This window comes from Micrasema longulum, unplaced genomic scaffold (genome assembly GCF_059751315.1).
Source record: "Micrasema longulum isolate JH-2025_06_02 unplaced genomic scaffold, ASM5975131v1 h1tg000783l, whole genome shotgun sequence".
Taxonomy (NCBI): domain Eukaryota; kingdom Metazoa; phylum Arthropoda; class Insecta; order Trichoptera; family Brachycentridae; genus Micrasema; species Micrasema longulum.
The window spans coordinates 280,834-298,698 of NW_028277976.1; the positions used below are offsets into that span (position 1 = coordinate 280,834).

General features: G+C 31.3%; 1 protein-coding gene across 1 annotated transcript in view; it reads left to right on the forward strand.

The window, feature by feature from the left end:
- The window catches only part of LOC148279013 (uncharacterized), a 103,121-nt gene extending 85,560 nt beyond the window's left edge, over positions 1–17,561 (forward strand). The window contains exon 3 of the mRNA XM_088230571.1: positions 14,468–17,561. Coding sequence (XP_088086697.1) covers positions 14,468–15,860 — 1,393 coding nt within the window. The 3' untranslated portion in view covers positions 15,861–17,561. The remainder of the gene's footprint in view (positions 1–14,467) is intronic.
- Positions 17,562–17,865: the final 304 nt, after the last annotated feature.

Genomic DNA, 17,865 nt, shown 5'->3' on the forward strand with positions numbered 1-17,865 from the left:
CTCAAAAATGTATTAAACATTAATAAACAACAACTTTCAACTACGTCACAAGTTCACTCTCTATACTATTCAATATACTAAAAAATTGGAAGAATGATATTTTTTTGTTTACAAAAAAGTTTGTATTGTAATGTTTAATAAAAACCTGCGTTTTATAAAATGTTCTTGAAATTCTTAAATATTACAGTTTTTCCTTTTTCCTCCCTCTTTCCATCCGTCTTTACTCCCTCCTCTCTTCATATTATAGTGTAGATATTTAGTTAATTTGTACTTCTTAAAAAATGTATTTGTTTATCAATATTTTGTTCTAAAATGAAATTATTAATAAACCAACAATATGTTCATATACAACTGATTTTCTTAAATTGAACGGTTTGGGGAGGTAAGAAGAAATTGATTTAAGTCAATATGCCCGCCCTTATGTAAATATAAATAAAATTATTTTTAGTATTTATGATCATATTTATATAGTAATTAGTTTGGCTTTAATTTCTTAAGGGCAGTGTATATTATAATGTACCAATTACCTTTATATAAATTGCTTCCCTAATCAGAAACCCTACCGCACGCTCCTGATGTATACATATCCAATTTAAATTTAATAAAATAATTGATAACAAACTTTCAATTGTTTTAATTTAATCTATTTGCGAGTATATACTCAAATCTAGCAATTGCTAAGGATTGCTGGGTTTAGCTCGTATCTGTATAAAAACAAATCTTAAACGATCTTCGTAAAATCTGAACGATGGCTTTTGATTAGCGATGGAATAAATTATGGGATTCATGCTAGTGGCCCACGTCTCAGACAAACGTTTACGTCCCTTCCGCCCCCCTTTCCCCTATCCGAGGAGCTTTATCTCCCCCTTTCCCCTTCGGGTCCAGCTACCACTTCCCCGCTCCACACCCTCTGCCGAACGTTCGCGCCACTGAAAGCAACTACGACCGGTCTAACGGCTTACGTATAAATATATATATATGGATACATACGAGTACATACAATGTAACCGCTCTGAATCCGCGAAGATTTTTTGAGAGCGAATCAACGTAGGTACCTATTTTTTTGCTTAAGGAATAAACAAGTGCGTTTCCCACCGAAAATAGCGAATAATTGACCTAAAATTTAACGTAGTTATGCAGAAAGCAGCCAGCCATAGAAAAGTGAAACTGAGATTACAGCACCTTTGTGAGAAGAGTGAACTATCAAATTTACACAACAGTTGGAACGTTTTTGACTTTGACAAATGATTAACAATGAATACATCAGTTGTTGTGGTATTTTTTTGGTATATACAAACAAGAATCTTATTATTCATTCATCCAAGTCATTATGTAGAATCCATGCAAAAAACAAACGAATTAATCAGTGATGGAACCAAAAGCAGGGGGATTATTCCAATTATCTAAGGTACATATGGATAGTTATCTAAATTACAGATACGGAAACATGGTTAACGAGGGAACGAATGTTAAGTGGAATTAAATTCTAAAAATCTAGCACATAAGTGGAAGTTACAATAATTAAACCTAATATTTGGTATGTGGGAGATATCCACTTGACTATTACCAGACGCGGGTCTATGACTACAGGGGTGGCAAATGGACTGAGGGAGGTCCAGTATCACACTGCAAAGATAATATTTTCAATTAAGGTGAGGGGTGATTAAATATGTGATTATTACTTGAATTGTTTAGAGATTTATTTATATATATTTTTTTCTGAATTTCGTGGCAATTTTGTAGCATTGTAATGAACTGTTTGACGTTTTTGATGGCAATTTTTTTTTTTTTTAACGTTACAACATATGTACGTGTGTAAATAGTTAAATATACTCTTTTTTTATTGACATCGACCCTCTACAAAATCGTGGCAAGAAAAATATGAAATCTGGCATTGGTCCTTCTTGACCCGACATAAATTTTTGTTGCTTCGTTGATGCATTTTGACACATTGTTGCGTGGGTAACACTGTCCACTTACAACTAACACGTCAATGCAGTTAACTTATGTAATTGTATCATTAATTTTTTCATCTCTGTCTCTTAATAAAATCCTTGGTGGTTTTATTCCATCAATGGAAATTTCAAATGGAAGACATTCAAATGTCTGCAAAGATGTGCACTTTCGGAAATTATTATTTAGCACTTATTATTTTCACTAAATTTCTTATATTTTCACAGTGCACATTATCTTTCTTAATCGGGAAGACTAATCTCACGCCATTTTGTAGTCCGGAGATTTAGAAATAATATAAATACAAGTAAGTGAAAAGTCATTCATCCAACAAAACTAGGAATTGAATCCGGGACTGAGACACTCTGAAAAAATCATAATGTTTTAATTAAAAATATGTTTTTTATGGCTCATGTTAATTTTCTCTCATAAAAGTTATTTATTTTTATATATACCCAATGGTTTTAAGGCTATTGATATTTTCAGTCAGTTGTGCTTCTGTTTATAAATCGTACAGATGCCTTCTACTCTTTTTTTTCTTGACCAATATCAAAATTGCTGGAACATAAATGTAAATACTCGCCAAGCATCCGATAAAATATTCGAACCGGGGATTCAAATTTAATCCGACTTACATACTCGAATTTATTCTCTGTACTAATGACGATAGTAAAAAGGATTATAAATAAAAAAATTCATTCAATAAAAATTCAAAAGTACCTGTTTTTTACTTGGAGTTCAATTTATCTCTAAAAAGATGGGACGGGTTTTCATATTGTTTTTTTTTTGAACGCCCAATAAAGTCGGATTAAGTTATTTTTAATGCCACAGCGAGTGGAGTCGGTCTCAACTTTACAGCGTCGAGTAATTAAGGTATGAATTCTCAACCGATCGATGCATAATTTCTGTGATTATAAATTTGAAGAGGTTGAATCTAATGTCACTTCTTTGGTCGCATTTGGTGAGAATCTTCCTATTAACGTTTGCATATATTATATCATCAATTTAGTTAATTAAAAACGATTTAATTTTTTTTGTTTTATTCAATGCCCGGTTAACTGACAAGTAACAATTTATTCAATTTTGTGGCGTTGTGGTTTGCGCGTTTAACAAACATGAGGATTTCTTAATTGCCTGAATGAAATATTTTCTAAATCAGTATATATTTATTGTTATACTGTATGAAAAAATATATATCCAAAATACAAAAGAGTCCTCGTTACTAGCTCTTGTGTGGCTGTGGTATAACTCGAGTCTACATAGAGGACCCAAGACTGGATATATCTCTCTTATTTATTGAAATTACAAAGTTGTATTTTTTATAATAATCAAATAGACATTTTAACACCGAATTCGGAAACAATACGCTGGATTTAAATACGAAAAATGTTTATCATTAATCAATAGTCAATACCACAGTAAATCTGTTATACTGTATGAGGAAGAATACGAAAATAAAACTCACAAAAAGGAAGACAGAGACGCTGTTCTATGGCCGGTGATTGTGTGAAAGAGATAAAATGAAAATAAGAAATTCGTTTAATCAGTCGCTTATTGGCAGTAAACAAAGTGCACGCCAGTTAAATGACAACCGTATTTATATATTTTTTTATAATATTGCTATAGCAAGCCAAAATTATACTATATATTTTTTTAAATTATGGCAAAAAATATTTACTAGTATATCGCTATGTTTTTTCTTTCAAATGTCTAAATTTAGGAATATTCTGACTTTTGCTTGAGATAACATGATTTAACATCACCGAGTGTAAATGATTTTTTTAGCACAGCCTTTTAAGTGCTAAGGAAATTTGTTTAAGGAGGACTGTACAGTGCTTAAAATTTGTTTCACATTGTTCACATGCCACTCACAATATTTTTACACTAGTTCAATTTATGTATTCGTTTTTATGCAATACATTCTTTTACGTTGTTTTTGGATTAGCTTTTATTTATTTATGCTTTATTTTAGTGGTATTAACGAACATTTGCGTAAAAATAAGGTTAGTTTTTTTTGTAATTTTTACGTAACATTGAAGTAGAATCGATCAAATCTTCTAGTATACTTAAGCAAATTATAATCAATTGTGTTTGTCTATTTACAACTTTATGATTTTCTTATATTAGCTACGACGCAGTCACCGAAATGCCTTAAAATAACACAATTACTGAGTATTGATAGGGTGCCTCAAAATTCTGGGGCTTTTTCTGAGATTTGTTTTGGAAAAGCGCAAACGTATTGTTTCGCAGATGATCGTTTTATTACGTCTCAGGACTACCAATGTATTTCTTTGTATTTGCTTAATTCTTATAGCAAAATAATACTAAAAACACATGAAACTTTAATTTGATGCTTAGAAAATATAAGAATGGCTTCATAAATTTACCTTGTCACTTGTTGCTCATTTTTTAACACAGATTGCTCACCAGAAACCGTTCACTGGATCAGTTTTTATAACATAAATAAATGTTTTTTTCATGAGCAGAAGCTTCAGTATATTTTTTATGTGGTAGCAATGTTTATCGCAGGAGTTAAAATATATTCTCACATTTCACAAGATCTTCAAGATTTGAATTGGTTAAAAAGCCCATAGAGAATAAAATATAAGCGGGCAGTATTTAAATCCCTTCGTGAAATGACTTCAAGATATATATCGGACCTCTGTATGACAGAAAACACATGTCGAAAAAAACCTACTCTTGGGTCAGCATTTGATTCAGGCGGATTCATTTGGTCGAAATCCGGCGCTGCCCAAACACTAGGTTCGGAGATCGCGCTTTTGCTTTTGCCGGCCCCTTTGCCTGGAACTAATTGGTTTCACACTTGCAAATCATCGACAATCCTATTCGGTTCAAAACTCAACTGAAATTTCATTTTATTCGTTTATAATACCCTCGATTTGCCGAAAATACAATATGTAATATTAGCTTATTTAGAATGTAAGTTTACGAATAAAATTGTAAAGCTCCCTTGAGGTGTTTTTTCACAAAAATGACTGTTTATAAATAAGCCAAATATTATTACAATTATAAGTTTATTTTCTGTTTAGATCATAGATCTCGTAAACTTTTTTATTCAGTTTCAATTTCCGGTGTTCATTTTTGTGTCGGTTTTCACTGCAGAAATTCGTAGTTTAAACCATTAGTTTTGGTGCACCATATATCGTATTAGACAGACCACTTCGCGTCATACGATTCCTATGCAAACACTTGGCTTCACAATATTTTCTCTTTTAATTCCTCACCCATGTTGACATCTTTGGACCGAGTCGGCTATTTGCTTTAACATACTAGAAGACCTGCGTAAACACAATTATTTATTTAGCATTTTTTGTTGGTCATCTTACCTAGAACCAATTGTACATCTTCTTCTTTTCCATCGTTTTGCTCAATAATGATTTAAGTAGTCTCTAGGGATATAATACTCTGCTGTCTGATATGCTTTTATTCCCCAAAGTCCAAGTAAGATCAGTGTTTAACAAGGACCCCGTTAATTACTATCGGTGACAAATAAAACATATTTGTTCGTCTCAGAAAGAAAAATATGTGATTCTGATAGTATTTTCCCGAATCCAAATATTATAACAGTTTTTCCTCATCACACAAGATACAAGCATTACTTTCTCCATTCTTAACTGCACGATATTTGAACATTCTGACTTGCTGAAAAACTGAGAACAAAAAAATTAAATGCTTGCCAAGCGGCATTTTCCAGTGGATTCAATAGTTCCTCAATCTTTCCTCATGCATTATTGATCGTTTTTGTGAACCCATATATATTTCGTTTTTATTTTTTTAATCCTAAATGAACTTCTGTTTGAGGTACATGAAACCAGGAGTACGAGTATTGACCATGGCTTCGACGAAATTCTGTGGGTGATGGAGAAATTTAAAAAAAAAATATTTCAAAACTGGATAAAAAATTGCATTTAGTTTACTTATTGGTACTCGTGAGACAAAAAACATGTTCACTAGCATTTTTTTATCTTCTACTCAACTTTTCGAGACTCTCCTCTTCATTTCACGCAATATGTCCGAAGTGGACAGAATCCTCTACCTGCATATCGTGTTGTTTTTTTATTAATAATAGTTCCCTAGTTAGTTAGAGGATGCGGATGATTACGCGTCTCGCAGTCCACGGAAAACCTTACATTCATCTTCCACACCACGTTTTGGTCCGTGTTTCCACCACATACAATGCAATGGATAACGTTTGGAATTTCCTTAGACAAAAACGAGATTCAGGTGAGATTCATCTGGCTAAATTATTTCACCTACTAGGCAACGCCTAAAAATACTCTAATAAACCAGCCAATGACAGGTAATAAGCCCTGTAAAGCATAGACTCCCATATTACCTTTTCAAAGATGTTTTCACTCTCTTGCAACAAATTAAGAAACAACAAACAAACCATCGCGCCGTTTCCCTATAGGGGTAAGCAGAGAGGATAGAACACCATGTCACTCTGTCTTTGCATACAGACCTCGATTCCTCTCTACATTCATACATCTTCTCATGCGCGCACGCCCAATTATTATGTCCATCTTAAAGTGTTTGATGGACTTGATCGTGAAATGGTATTAAATATTATTATAAATAAAAAATTTATCATTTACCAAAATAATTAGATCGTAGTGTCAATTTTTAATACGACTAGTTATAAATATGTAACTCTGTGTTTAAGCACATGAAAAATACAGTTTTGCGTGTAAAATAGAACCAAAACCCTACATTAGTGTTTCCGATTAGATGGCCGTTCTCAAATTAAAAAATCTGAATGAGGGAATCGAGTGTTAGTGGTTGGGGCGTTCTTATACCACTTTTGAGGTCCTGGGTTTGATTCCTGACAGGATAGACGTAAAGTATTTATTTTTCAAGGGTTCTTTCACTCCACAATATTTCAAAACTTTATCGTTGGTTGATTCAGAAGAACTTTTGACGTCGTTCAAAGCAGTTTGCTTTTACTGCAATAATTTTATTTGGTACATTTTCAAGGAATTTTACGCTCTAATTTTTGCCGATCGTAAGAAAATATTTTCAAATCCAATTTTTCGTAGAACTGTACTTTATCAATGAATTAATAAAAATATTATCATTCATTATACACTATTTGGACATCCTTATCCGATTTAATCAATTTTGTATTATTGAACTTCCAGTTTTGGTTGTGTTTTAATTAGTCGACTTTAAGGTAATTAAATTTAATTAGAATTAATACAGTAGCTCTTAATAGGACTTTAATCAAATGATGCTATTTATTGCCTGCATAATTTAATTCTAAATCAATCTGGTTGCATCTAAGAAGCTGGGTAATAAATGATAAACTTCTTGTACGTTTTACCTGACGAAGCGTGAAATTATTCCAGAATATGGTAGCTCTACAACCTGTTGTGGATATATTATATATAGTAGTTACGAGTATATATTTACATGTACAAGTCAGGTCAAACCGTTTCCGATACCTCCCACTCCACCTCCCCTGGCCTTCTGATGCTTTCAGTAATAATAATTAATGCTACCTGATCGTTATCAAACTGTCGCTGTTGAGGCAAACAGGGGCGCAAAACTTGAGGACCTGTGACTGACGAAAATAATGTAATAAAAATATTATTACCTACTAACCATAATTTTTTCTTTACACCGCGTCTGAAGAAATATCTCTTTTTTCATTATTAATATATTTTTTTCCTTCTTTGTAATTTATATTCAAATACAGTTATTTCTTTTTTTCGTATATATATTAAGCTTTTACTTTTTTAAGAGTAAAAAGTAAACATTTGTTTTCTTATTATTTACTCAAATATTATATTTTTGGGGCAATTTTTTAACGAGTTGCAAATAACTTACTATTAGATAATGGGAATCAAGTTTGAGTAGAGTGGGAATCGTACATCAGATCTCTGATCCCTGAGTACGCAACAATACCCACGGGACTACACCCCGATTCAATTATTTTTTCTATAAAATACGTTTTGTAACTTAAATTAAATGAATAAATCTTTTTTTTTATTGGTCAGTTGGAAAAAATGCCATTTGGCCATAAGCCCGCAAATGTACAATTTACATTAAATAAAAAAACGTTAAATAAACATATGAAATAAATAATGTGTTTTTGAATCATGTATTCAATGAATTTTTATTGATAAACCATACATTTAAAGTATTGTTTTTATTCAAAAATATTTTTATTTAAATAGTAATGTCATTTCCATCAGTAACTTGTCATGTGTTTTATTGAGTTTTTTTTTCAATTTTAAAGTTTTTTTTAAATATTTACTTCTGTGTGTATTTGTTAAATTTTTGCATGCCATATCTTTCGCGGTTTTCTTCGTTTTCAACATCTTTCAACATTTGCATAGTAAATCTTTTAAGCTGTTCTGCCCACGTCCATTCGTTCTACGTGTTCAAACTCCTTTTTCGATTTTGTCAATAATGCTTACCATTATATATAATGCACGGACCTCGACATTTGCGCGACTGTCGTACATAGTTTAATCACAAATTTGTTTGAGAGACGACATTTTAAAGGCATTCAGCCAACTTTCATCCTTGTTTTTCATAAAATACAACTTAGTTTAATCGAACTCTAGTCGTCCAGATTGTCAAATATCCGGATCGTCGGAAGAAATAAATAAAAAAATGAGATTTTTAATGTGACTTTCAATCGATGTATTATTTCAAATGCAACAAAAAAATGATAATAGACTAAATCATGTTTTTTTTATTTCTTCTTTTTCTCATCTTCTTTTTTTATATCAACTTTACTTCTAAGCACTGTTCTATATTTTATTGCTTTATATTGTATTTTTTAAATTTTATGTTGTTTGTATACTCATGTTTTTATATAACTTATGTTTATTTAATAGGCGTGAAAAATTAATAAAATAAAAATTACTAAAAAAAAATACATTGCCTTAATTTGATTGTCCAATTATTTGGATTTCTGCATATCCGGATAACGTCTGGCACTCATTACGGATAAGTGGTGTTTTTCTGTTTGTGAACTGCTGATTTCGCCTCTCTAATGTGATCTTCTTTTTTTTTGTTTTTTTAAGTACCTACGAAATCATATTTTATAATTACTTGGATACATGTACATAAAATTACCCCATTGATCATTAATGGATTTTTTGTGATTAAATAAAAAACTCAAATTGTTTGGATACACCTGACCAAGTGACAAAGACATATTAACGATCTCGTTCCATAAATCTTCTTGGGAGCTGATCCTCTCTCTTCCTCTCCATCTTCCAGCGTCCTTATCTTGTATCTTCAACTCCGTATTTATAATAGTCTGGGACAGAAAGGGGGTACGTTGTGCGTGAGTCGCTAGACGGGTCAAAATTTAAGAAAAAACCCGTTCCATTATGGATGGACCGAATTCGTACAGAATGTGACAAAACTCTTGGAGATTTCATTTATTAATTTTAAATTAATGTATAGTTTACATAATCACGAACATATTATGACTTTTTAAGATGGACCCATGCTAAGCCATAATAATATCCATAGCAAAGTGTTGCAAATAAAAAATATCTGATAAAAAATAGCGTTAGCTATATAATAATTTTAGAATTGAAATTGTGCATATTTACAAATATAATCCAAAGCACAAAATAGTACAAGTATTGTATTAAATTTAATAGAAAATAAAATAATTTTATATATTGTAATAATCATTAAGGTTCTTTTAGATAACTTTTACAAAAAGTATTAGTTTTGTTGATAATTATTTTTAATTGAAAATTTATCAATAATTACATCAATAAATAAAACATTTAATTTTCATTAAAATATGTCATTTGAAATAAACGCGTTTCATACTATTATATTTCACCAATAAGCTACAAAAATTGGCTTGGTGGGATTTAAGTGAATTTTTTTTTTAATTGTAAAAATGTATAATTACACTATTAAAATAAATAAAAAAAAATTAAAAAATCTACTCAAATCATTTTTAATGTCTTGATAATGTCGAAATCCAGTTTGAGTCACATGACTATTTAAAAATACAACGTAATGATTATCAAAAGAATAACGTTAAACTAGCACCAGATATAAGTTTTTTTTATATAAATACAAAACTAATGGCAATTATCTCGATTCATTTATTGTTTTTTTAAATATTTTATGTTGCAAATATAAGGGGAAAAATACCTGTGGCAGTTTACTAATAAAAAGTGTCTTAGGTTCATTCTAACACTTGATTTTATTTACGCTTGAATGATTTTGACTAAATTATTAAAATACAAATACTCATCTTGTAACCGGGTTGTGGTTCAGTGGCTAGTGTCGTGGACTAAGTGATCAGAGGTCCGAGGGTCGCACCCTGCTCTACCACAACTTGGTTTCCATTTTCTAATAGTGAGTGATTTTCAACTATTTTAAAATGGACCCCAAAATTAAAATATTTAGTAAATCGTTAGAACGTAAATATTTATTTTTTACAAAATAAATTATAATCATTATAAAACGTAAACGTTTTATATTAAGCTTTGATCTTATGATTAGAGTTATATTTTTGTACATGTCAAGGGTCTCGAAAATGAATTATTGAATCAGTTGTGTAAATTAACTTTCGAAAAAATGGGATATAATGCTAAACTGCAAGAATTTTGTAATCAATATATAAATTTACACAAATTTAATCCTTTCGATTAAAGTCTTCAATTATTTCAAAATGCTACATGTTAAGGTACACCGTGTTATTTACGTATATGTATTAGTACTAATGTTTGTCATGCGTAAATATCACGGTCATTTTCCTCTATTTCAGCCAGTAACAAAATGCCCAGTAAATAACTGGCCGTTAGGTTTAAATACTGATTTCCTTTAACGAGCCGGTTAAATTACGACGACTAACACTTTGAGCAATTAAGACTTACCTGGTAAATCTAATAGCGAGTCAAAATAATAATGATTTATCGAAGTTACACTACAATTAGACCTTAGAAGCGACAAAGTTACACCCTTTAATATTTTTAATTTTATTATTTAATAATTTTACTGGACCTGATTTTTTTTCAATATACGAGTACTTATGTAATTTTTTCATTTTATTTTACATAAATTTTCTTTTTTTAAAAAACCAACATGCGCCTTTAATTTATAACAAACACCCTACGATGAATGAATGATACGGCTTATGAAATGAGGAAGTTCGGTGGTTTTAAAAAAAAAATTAAAACCACCGAAACTTAAAAGTATTTGTTAAGCCAAAAAAAAAATTCATGTTTTCTTGTATCGTATTATCAGAGCAATGATTTTTTATTTTTGAAAATACTCGGTGTGTGACGTCTCAAGTTCTTTTCCGCCTCTTCTCGTTCAGTTCTGCCGATTGCTCCGTTAACTTATCGTAAACCGGAAATCTCCCACAACTCTCGTAAGTTGATTCGTCGTTCAAAGTAGTTATTATTTTTTCTTTTTTTAATATTATTTTTTTATAACTTTTTAAACAAACTAAGCAATTAAATATAACTGAACTTTTTCAACTAGAATCATTAAAATTTATCCATAAATTAGCCACTAATGTAATTGTAGACGAAGAACTAAAACTAATAAAAAATTGTAGTCAACATGGACATAATACGAGAATATCAGACAAATACCATATACAACTTTCTAAAACAAGACAAGGACAATCAAGACTAATGAACCAGGGACTGAAATTATACAATAAACTACCAGACAAAACTAAACAAAAGACTCAGACAAACTTTACAAAAGATGTAAAAAATATTATTTTGAACAACAGAGTATAAATGAAAAATGTATATATTATTTTATGTAAAATGAATGTTATAATCCGTAAGGGTTTATAAATAAATTTTCAAATAAAAAAAATATATTTTAAAAAAACTTGTACTTTAATTTATTTTATTTTCCCACTAGCTTCATTATAATTATAAATACCCTCTCTACTATTTACAGTTACTTTAATTACAAATCTGTACTGTAGAGCAATAATCTATTTGTATAATAATTATAGTTTTATATATAAGTTCTGTAGTATTTCTATCTTATTTATTTCTCAGCTAAAACTTATTTAAATATTTTCCTAAACAAGCTTCAATGTTTGCATTTAAAGTTAATTTCTTGCGCACCGCCGCGCGCCGCCGCGCCGCCGCACCGCTGCGGTAGACCCAAATACTTAATTTTATCCACTTTATTAATTATTTCGGTTTTAGATTAGACGGTAATGTCCTTTAAAATACCTGGAAAAATATTTTATTTTCATTCTTGTACATCTGTTTAACACGCGTTCGTAATGTTTGAAAAGGTCTCTTAATTATTTATTAAAGTTGGTTATCTTAATTATTTCCTCATTATTTTCAACTGCTTCTTTATGTGCCCACTGCACTTTAATAGCGGGTATGCGGAGCAATTTTAAATTGCGTTTTAATTTAAATAAATTGCGAAGCAGCGACTCATGGCAAAATTAATTACTTCAACTCCCATCGGTTGTATCCTTTATCTGATTCTTTCCTTTATATGAGGCTTCTGTTGGAAATATTTAAGTGATTTTATCTTAATGCACAATGCACAATTGTGTATCTTAGTCACGCCATTTTAAATTAAATCACCTGTTGTTGGTAATGTCCTCTAGACTGAAGTAAACTCAAGTTAATAACATTTAAAAGCTTTTTTTTAATTGAATCGGCATTCACTTCGTAACACTTCATTATAAATTATTATGAAAATAAAACTTTGTTATCAGTGTTACACAATTTTATTATTTTACAAGAACACAACTATAGTTTCGGGAGAGCACTCCTCCCATCGACGGGTGATATAAAACTAATATAATAAACACAAAATATTGTTCACAATGTCATCGAATCTAAACAAAAAATAAACAGATTAATCAGTGAAACTTAGATCAGGACTTAAGATAACCATCCATTCATATGCCAACACCTTAGATAAGAATAAAAACCCCCTGCTCTAAGTTTCACTGATTAATCTGTTTATTTTTTGTTTAGATTCGATGACATTGTGAACAATATTCTGTGTTTATTATATTAGTTTTATATCACCCGTCGATGGGAGGAGTGCTCTCCCGAAACTATAGTTGTGTTCTTGTAAAAGAATAAAATTGTGTAACACTGATAACAAAGTTTTATTTTCATAATAATTTACATTTAAAAGCGTTCAATTATTTTAAAGAGTGTATCCTATCCACCTGCAACATTAATCTCAATTGACTGAATATTTTTCACCAAGCTTAATATTATGTACGGCCAAGAGTTCGTACCTACAAATACGTATACTTAACAATTTTAAAAGGCCTTTTTCTGCTTATCATGTGACATTTTATGAAAAACAATTTACAACCGGATACATAAAAAATAATTTTTAAATGCGCTATGTACATAAATTCTTGCATCGTAGGGATGAGTAGGGTATTGTATCCATCACTACTGTGCGTGTTACGTTTGTCATTTATTTCAAATTAATATCTATTAAAACTTCTAAGAATAAACGTTTTGTTGCATGCATTTCTTAAACTTACTATAATAAATGTAATAATTCAATTCTCAACATCTAATTACAAACCATTTAACCGTTTGTATTGAACAGATATTTTAAAAACGTCTCTATGTAATTAACATTCAATATTTTCGCCTGCACTGTTGAGTTTAGTAAAATATGTAGATATTTAATAATATTTTTTATAACGGTGTAAAATAATACCTTCAACCTATTTTTTCAATAATTAAACTAATAATTTAATTTTAAACTTCGTTTAGAAACAGCAAAAATACCGCCAAAGACCGATCTTCGCAACGAAATCAAATATGTAACTAATGAACAGTATAATAACCATCCCGAAACAACAATATATTGAATTTCCGTGCAACACTCTGTGGCTAATAATTAAAATATTTTAGCAAATAATATCTGAGTTTTTGCGCTCATTAAGTCATCTAAAAAAAACGTGCAGCTAATGGATGAAAAAAAATACATTTCGATTACAACTTTCGTTGTTTTGTATTATTATGTTTATTATTGTGATTGCAAGCGATTTTAAAAATTATTTTTATTACACATTATGATTCGTTTCATTAAAAAATATATCGCGAGTTTCAGGAAATTTGCTTTAAACAAATGATTGAATATAGGCTTTTGGAATGTGGTTTCTGACTTTTATCTTCTGAGGTATGCCGAATGTCTGCTATCAGTATGGGGTATCTTCAGCACTCAACTCATAATATTTCTAGTACCTACCTAAAATTCGGGCATTTAGCATCGCCTGATCCGACTTTAACTCTTAACGATTTCTATCTCTGCTTTGCGTGCAGACAGCTTTTTCTGCATCAGCAAATAATAGCTGAAAAAAGCGTGGTCTATCGTTCCATCACTAATTTTAGCGAGAATTGTTTACTTGAGTGGCGATCTCAAGGCTTTGTCGGTAATTTATATAACCAAAAAACAAATTGAAATATAACTAACGAAAGTGTTTTTTTTTTCTCAAATTGCCAGCAAATCAACATTTTTTTATTATTTGTTGCAGATATATTCACTCAAAGGAAAAGCCGTTCAAGTGTACAGAATGTGGAAAAGGTTTCTGCCAGTCCAGAACCCTAGCGGTCCACAAGATCCTGCATATGGAAGAGTCTCCCCACAAGTGCCCCGTTTGCAGCCGCAGTTTCAACCAGCGCTCCAACCTCAAGACGCACCTCCTCACCCATACCGATCACAAACCGTACGAATGCAACTCTTGCGGGAAGGTGTTTAGGAGGAATTGCGACTTGAGAAGGCACGCTTTAACCCACGCCGTTGGTGATGTTCCACCCGAAGTTCTCGATGTAGGTGAAGAAGACCGTCCATTATCTCCTTTACATGACCCTGTCTATGACGATGATCCCGATGACCTCACATCACCAGATCATTCTCCAGTGAGACGTCCAAGATCTCCCTCTAACGAGAGCATTACAAGAGGAAGAGTCGAAGAGTTTATTCCGCCGCCACCACCACCGCAGCACACGCGTAGAGCGTCTCCTACCCCTGAGAGAACTGAATGTCACCACAACGAGCCTCGAAGCACCGCAAGTCCATATACAATGCGTCCTCACCACGAGTATTACTTCCAAGACAAAAGTAAATTTTATTATCAGTCTGATTCAGGTGTCGAGAAGCAAAGATACAATAATCCCGAGTGCCACTCCGACAAAGGTATACGACAGCCTGAAACGAATGAATCTCCCGTTCGCCATCCCCAGTTACAAATTCGTAGGGACTTACACCACGCGGCTCCCGAGCAAGGACTCAAAACTCACAATTCAAGCTCATCGATGCTTCAAGGAGGTCCAAGCATGTATCTAGGATCATTTAGGAAGCGCCCGCTTCCTCCTGATATCGCGGACCTTGGAAGACCTTCTACATCAGGCGAGTATCGCGGGCGTCCACCGTCCCCTGGCCCAACCAATTTGAGTTTACCTAGAAATAACCTACACATGGGTCCACCCAATATGAGTCTCCATTCTCCGGTTCTCAATTTGCATCCTTCTCACAAAATTGGTCCGATTCCTCCTCCGCCGCAAGGACTGATGAAACCTCCCGATAATCACATACTATTGCCAGGTTCCTCTTCTCGGTTGCCGCCATCAATTAATATTCAATCGCACCATCCACCGATGGTAGCGCAAGACTTGATTATAAAACATCTGCATCCGAAAGATATGAGTTCGCTAGGACTCTCGCCGGGAACTGTTTCCAAATCTGGAAATCCAAAGCCTGAAAGTGTTTCGCGGGAAACTCCTTCAACTAGCGGAAGTTTGTCAAGTTCTATTTGTTTGGGTATTCAAAATATGGTTGGCATTCAACCGCCTCCGCCTTCTAGGCAGAACGGTGCCAACCCTCCCCAAAAGAAAGGTTTTAGTATAGAAGACATTATGAGACGTTAACCGGCTGATGTTTAAAGTGTACTTAATACTGACTGTTTAAAAGACTGATTGATTTAAGCAGTTTTTAGATAAGACAAATTTTCGACGTTAAAATCAGTGACATATTACTAGAAATATTAGCGGGCAAAGAAACGTCCAAGTCATTTTGAATCCCCAACAAATATTGTATTGTGATTGTAAAAAGTTCACCGGTTTCCTGTTTTCTTTATTTATGTGACCATCACATTCAATTTTACTAATTAAAATGTAATTCTTTTATTGTTTTCAAGAATTTCGACGATCTCAGTATGCAAATACATGCAATTGAATATAACAAGTGATCAATCAATAACGCGATTTAATTGTTTTGTAAATAATTTATCATTTCTTTCACCTTTGCAAGGTGTAATTATATTTATGTTAAACTATCTGTTTACTGTTATAAATTAGATTTACATAGATTTATTATATTTTTACTAAGTGTTCCTTTTCGTGATTTCACGGTTTTTGATTCTCAGATATTTAAGTGTTAAATATATTTTAGATCTTAATCACAGGCAGGAAAAACTAGCCACTAATGTTTCTCGTAACAATATCGTACTCAAATTGTTTTATAGTAAAAGCTAATTTTAAGGTTTCTGTTTAAAAATCTAACGAATTTTTTGATCTGTCCACAAATTTTATCATGTACAAATAAATAAATTACCCTCAAAAGATGTAATATGTTATTGATAAGTAATAATTAGTTATTTATGATTTAAATGTTTTTAAAAAAAAACACGCAGGTTTAATTCAGTATTTCAAAAATCTTTGTAGACTTATATCTGTACCTTAAAGGATAAACTATTGAAATTACATTGAACTAAATGTTCAGGAAACAAGATTTTGTTATTTTGCGATTTCTAAAACGTGTTTTTTTATCCAAATGTGATAATTTCAATAAATAAAGAACTTTCAATGTAAAATAATGATTACCTTGATATTAATAGCAAATATTGAAATAGCACATCTAGAACTAAAGATGTGTTTTGCATAACAACAAAGAGGATATCAGAAGTCGATTTAAACTATTTTTTAAACATTTTTACTAGGAAAGTGGACTTTGGTATTTTATTCACCTAAAAACTATCTCGTTGCGATAATTTCTGCATTTTTGACATCAAAACTACAAAAAGTGGACTCGTTTTATCGATGTTTTATCCTCTAAGGTAAAGATAATTTTATCTAATATCTCAACAGATGTGAAGGAAATTATACGGAAATAATTAAACCAGCCCAAACATATAATTGCACTTACTTTCTGGTAAATGAGATGATATTGGTGTATTTTGATTTTCAGGAAATCAACTACAAGCGAACTTGTGAAAATAATATCAACATAATATTAATTTATTGTTTTCTAAAATTGGATATGAATTATTCGTTTTATTTTATACAAAAAATGTCATTGGCAAGTATTTTTATGCGTTTTATTTACATCAAACTGAAGCTTCAGTGTAAATATTTTATGATATATCAAAATAAAATGGAAGTTACTTTGCAAATATGTTTTTTAAATCAGCGACAAATATTATTGTGTAATAATTTGTACATTCCAAGAAATTATGTTCAACTAAATTAGTATTTGAATTGTGAAATTTTGTGACCAATAAATTTATTTAAAGTGTATGACAATAATAAAATTTATGTATTAGAGCAATTTTGACGAATAAACGTTTTTGAAAAAATTATGCGTTTTTTGTTATTATTTTCTTGTGCCTTTCCTCAAATAAATTTTTTTAATAAATAAGTTACATTTACATTTTATTTATTACCCACCATCGAATAATATGAAAGGAAATAAAAGAGAGTTAATCTGAACAGGCATTTAGAAAAAAAATAAATATAATAAAAAAGCCCTAGTCATATTATTAAAAATAATAATATTATAATAGTCAGCGCATTTGCCTTTCATGAAAAGTTCTCGGGTTCGATTCCTAACATGCTTGAGATTACAATTTTTTCAATGCGTAATACTGATCATCTT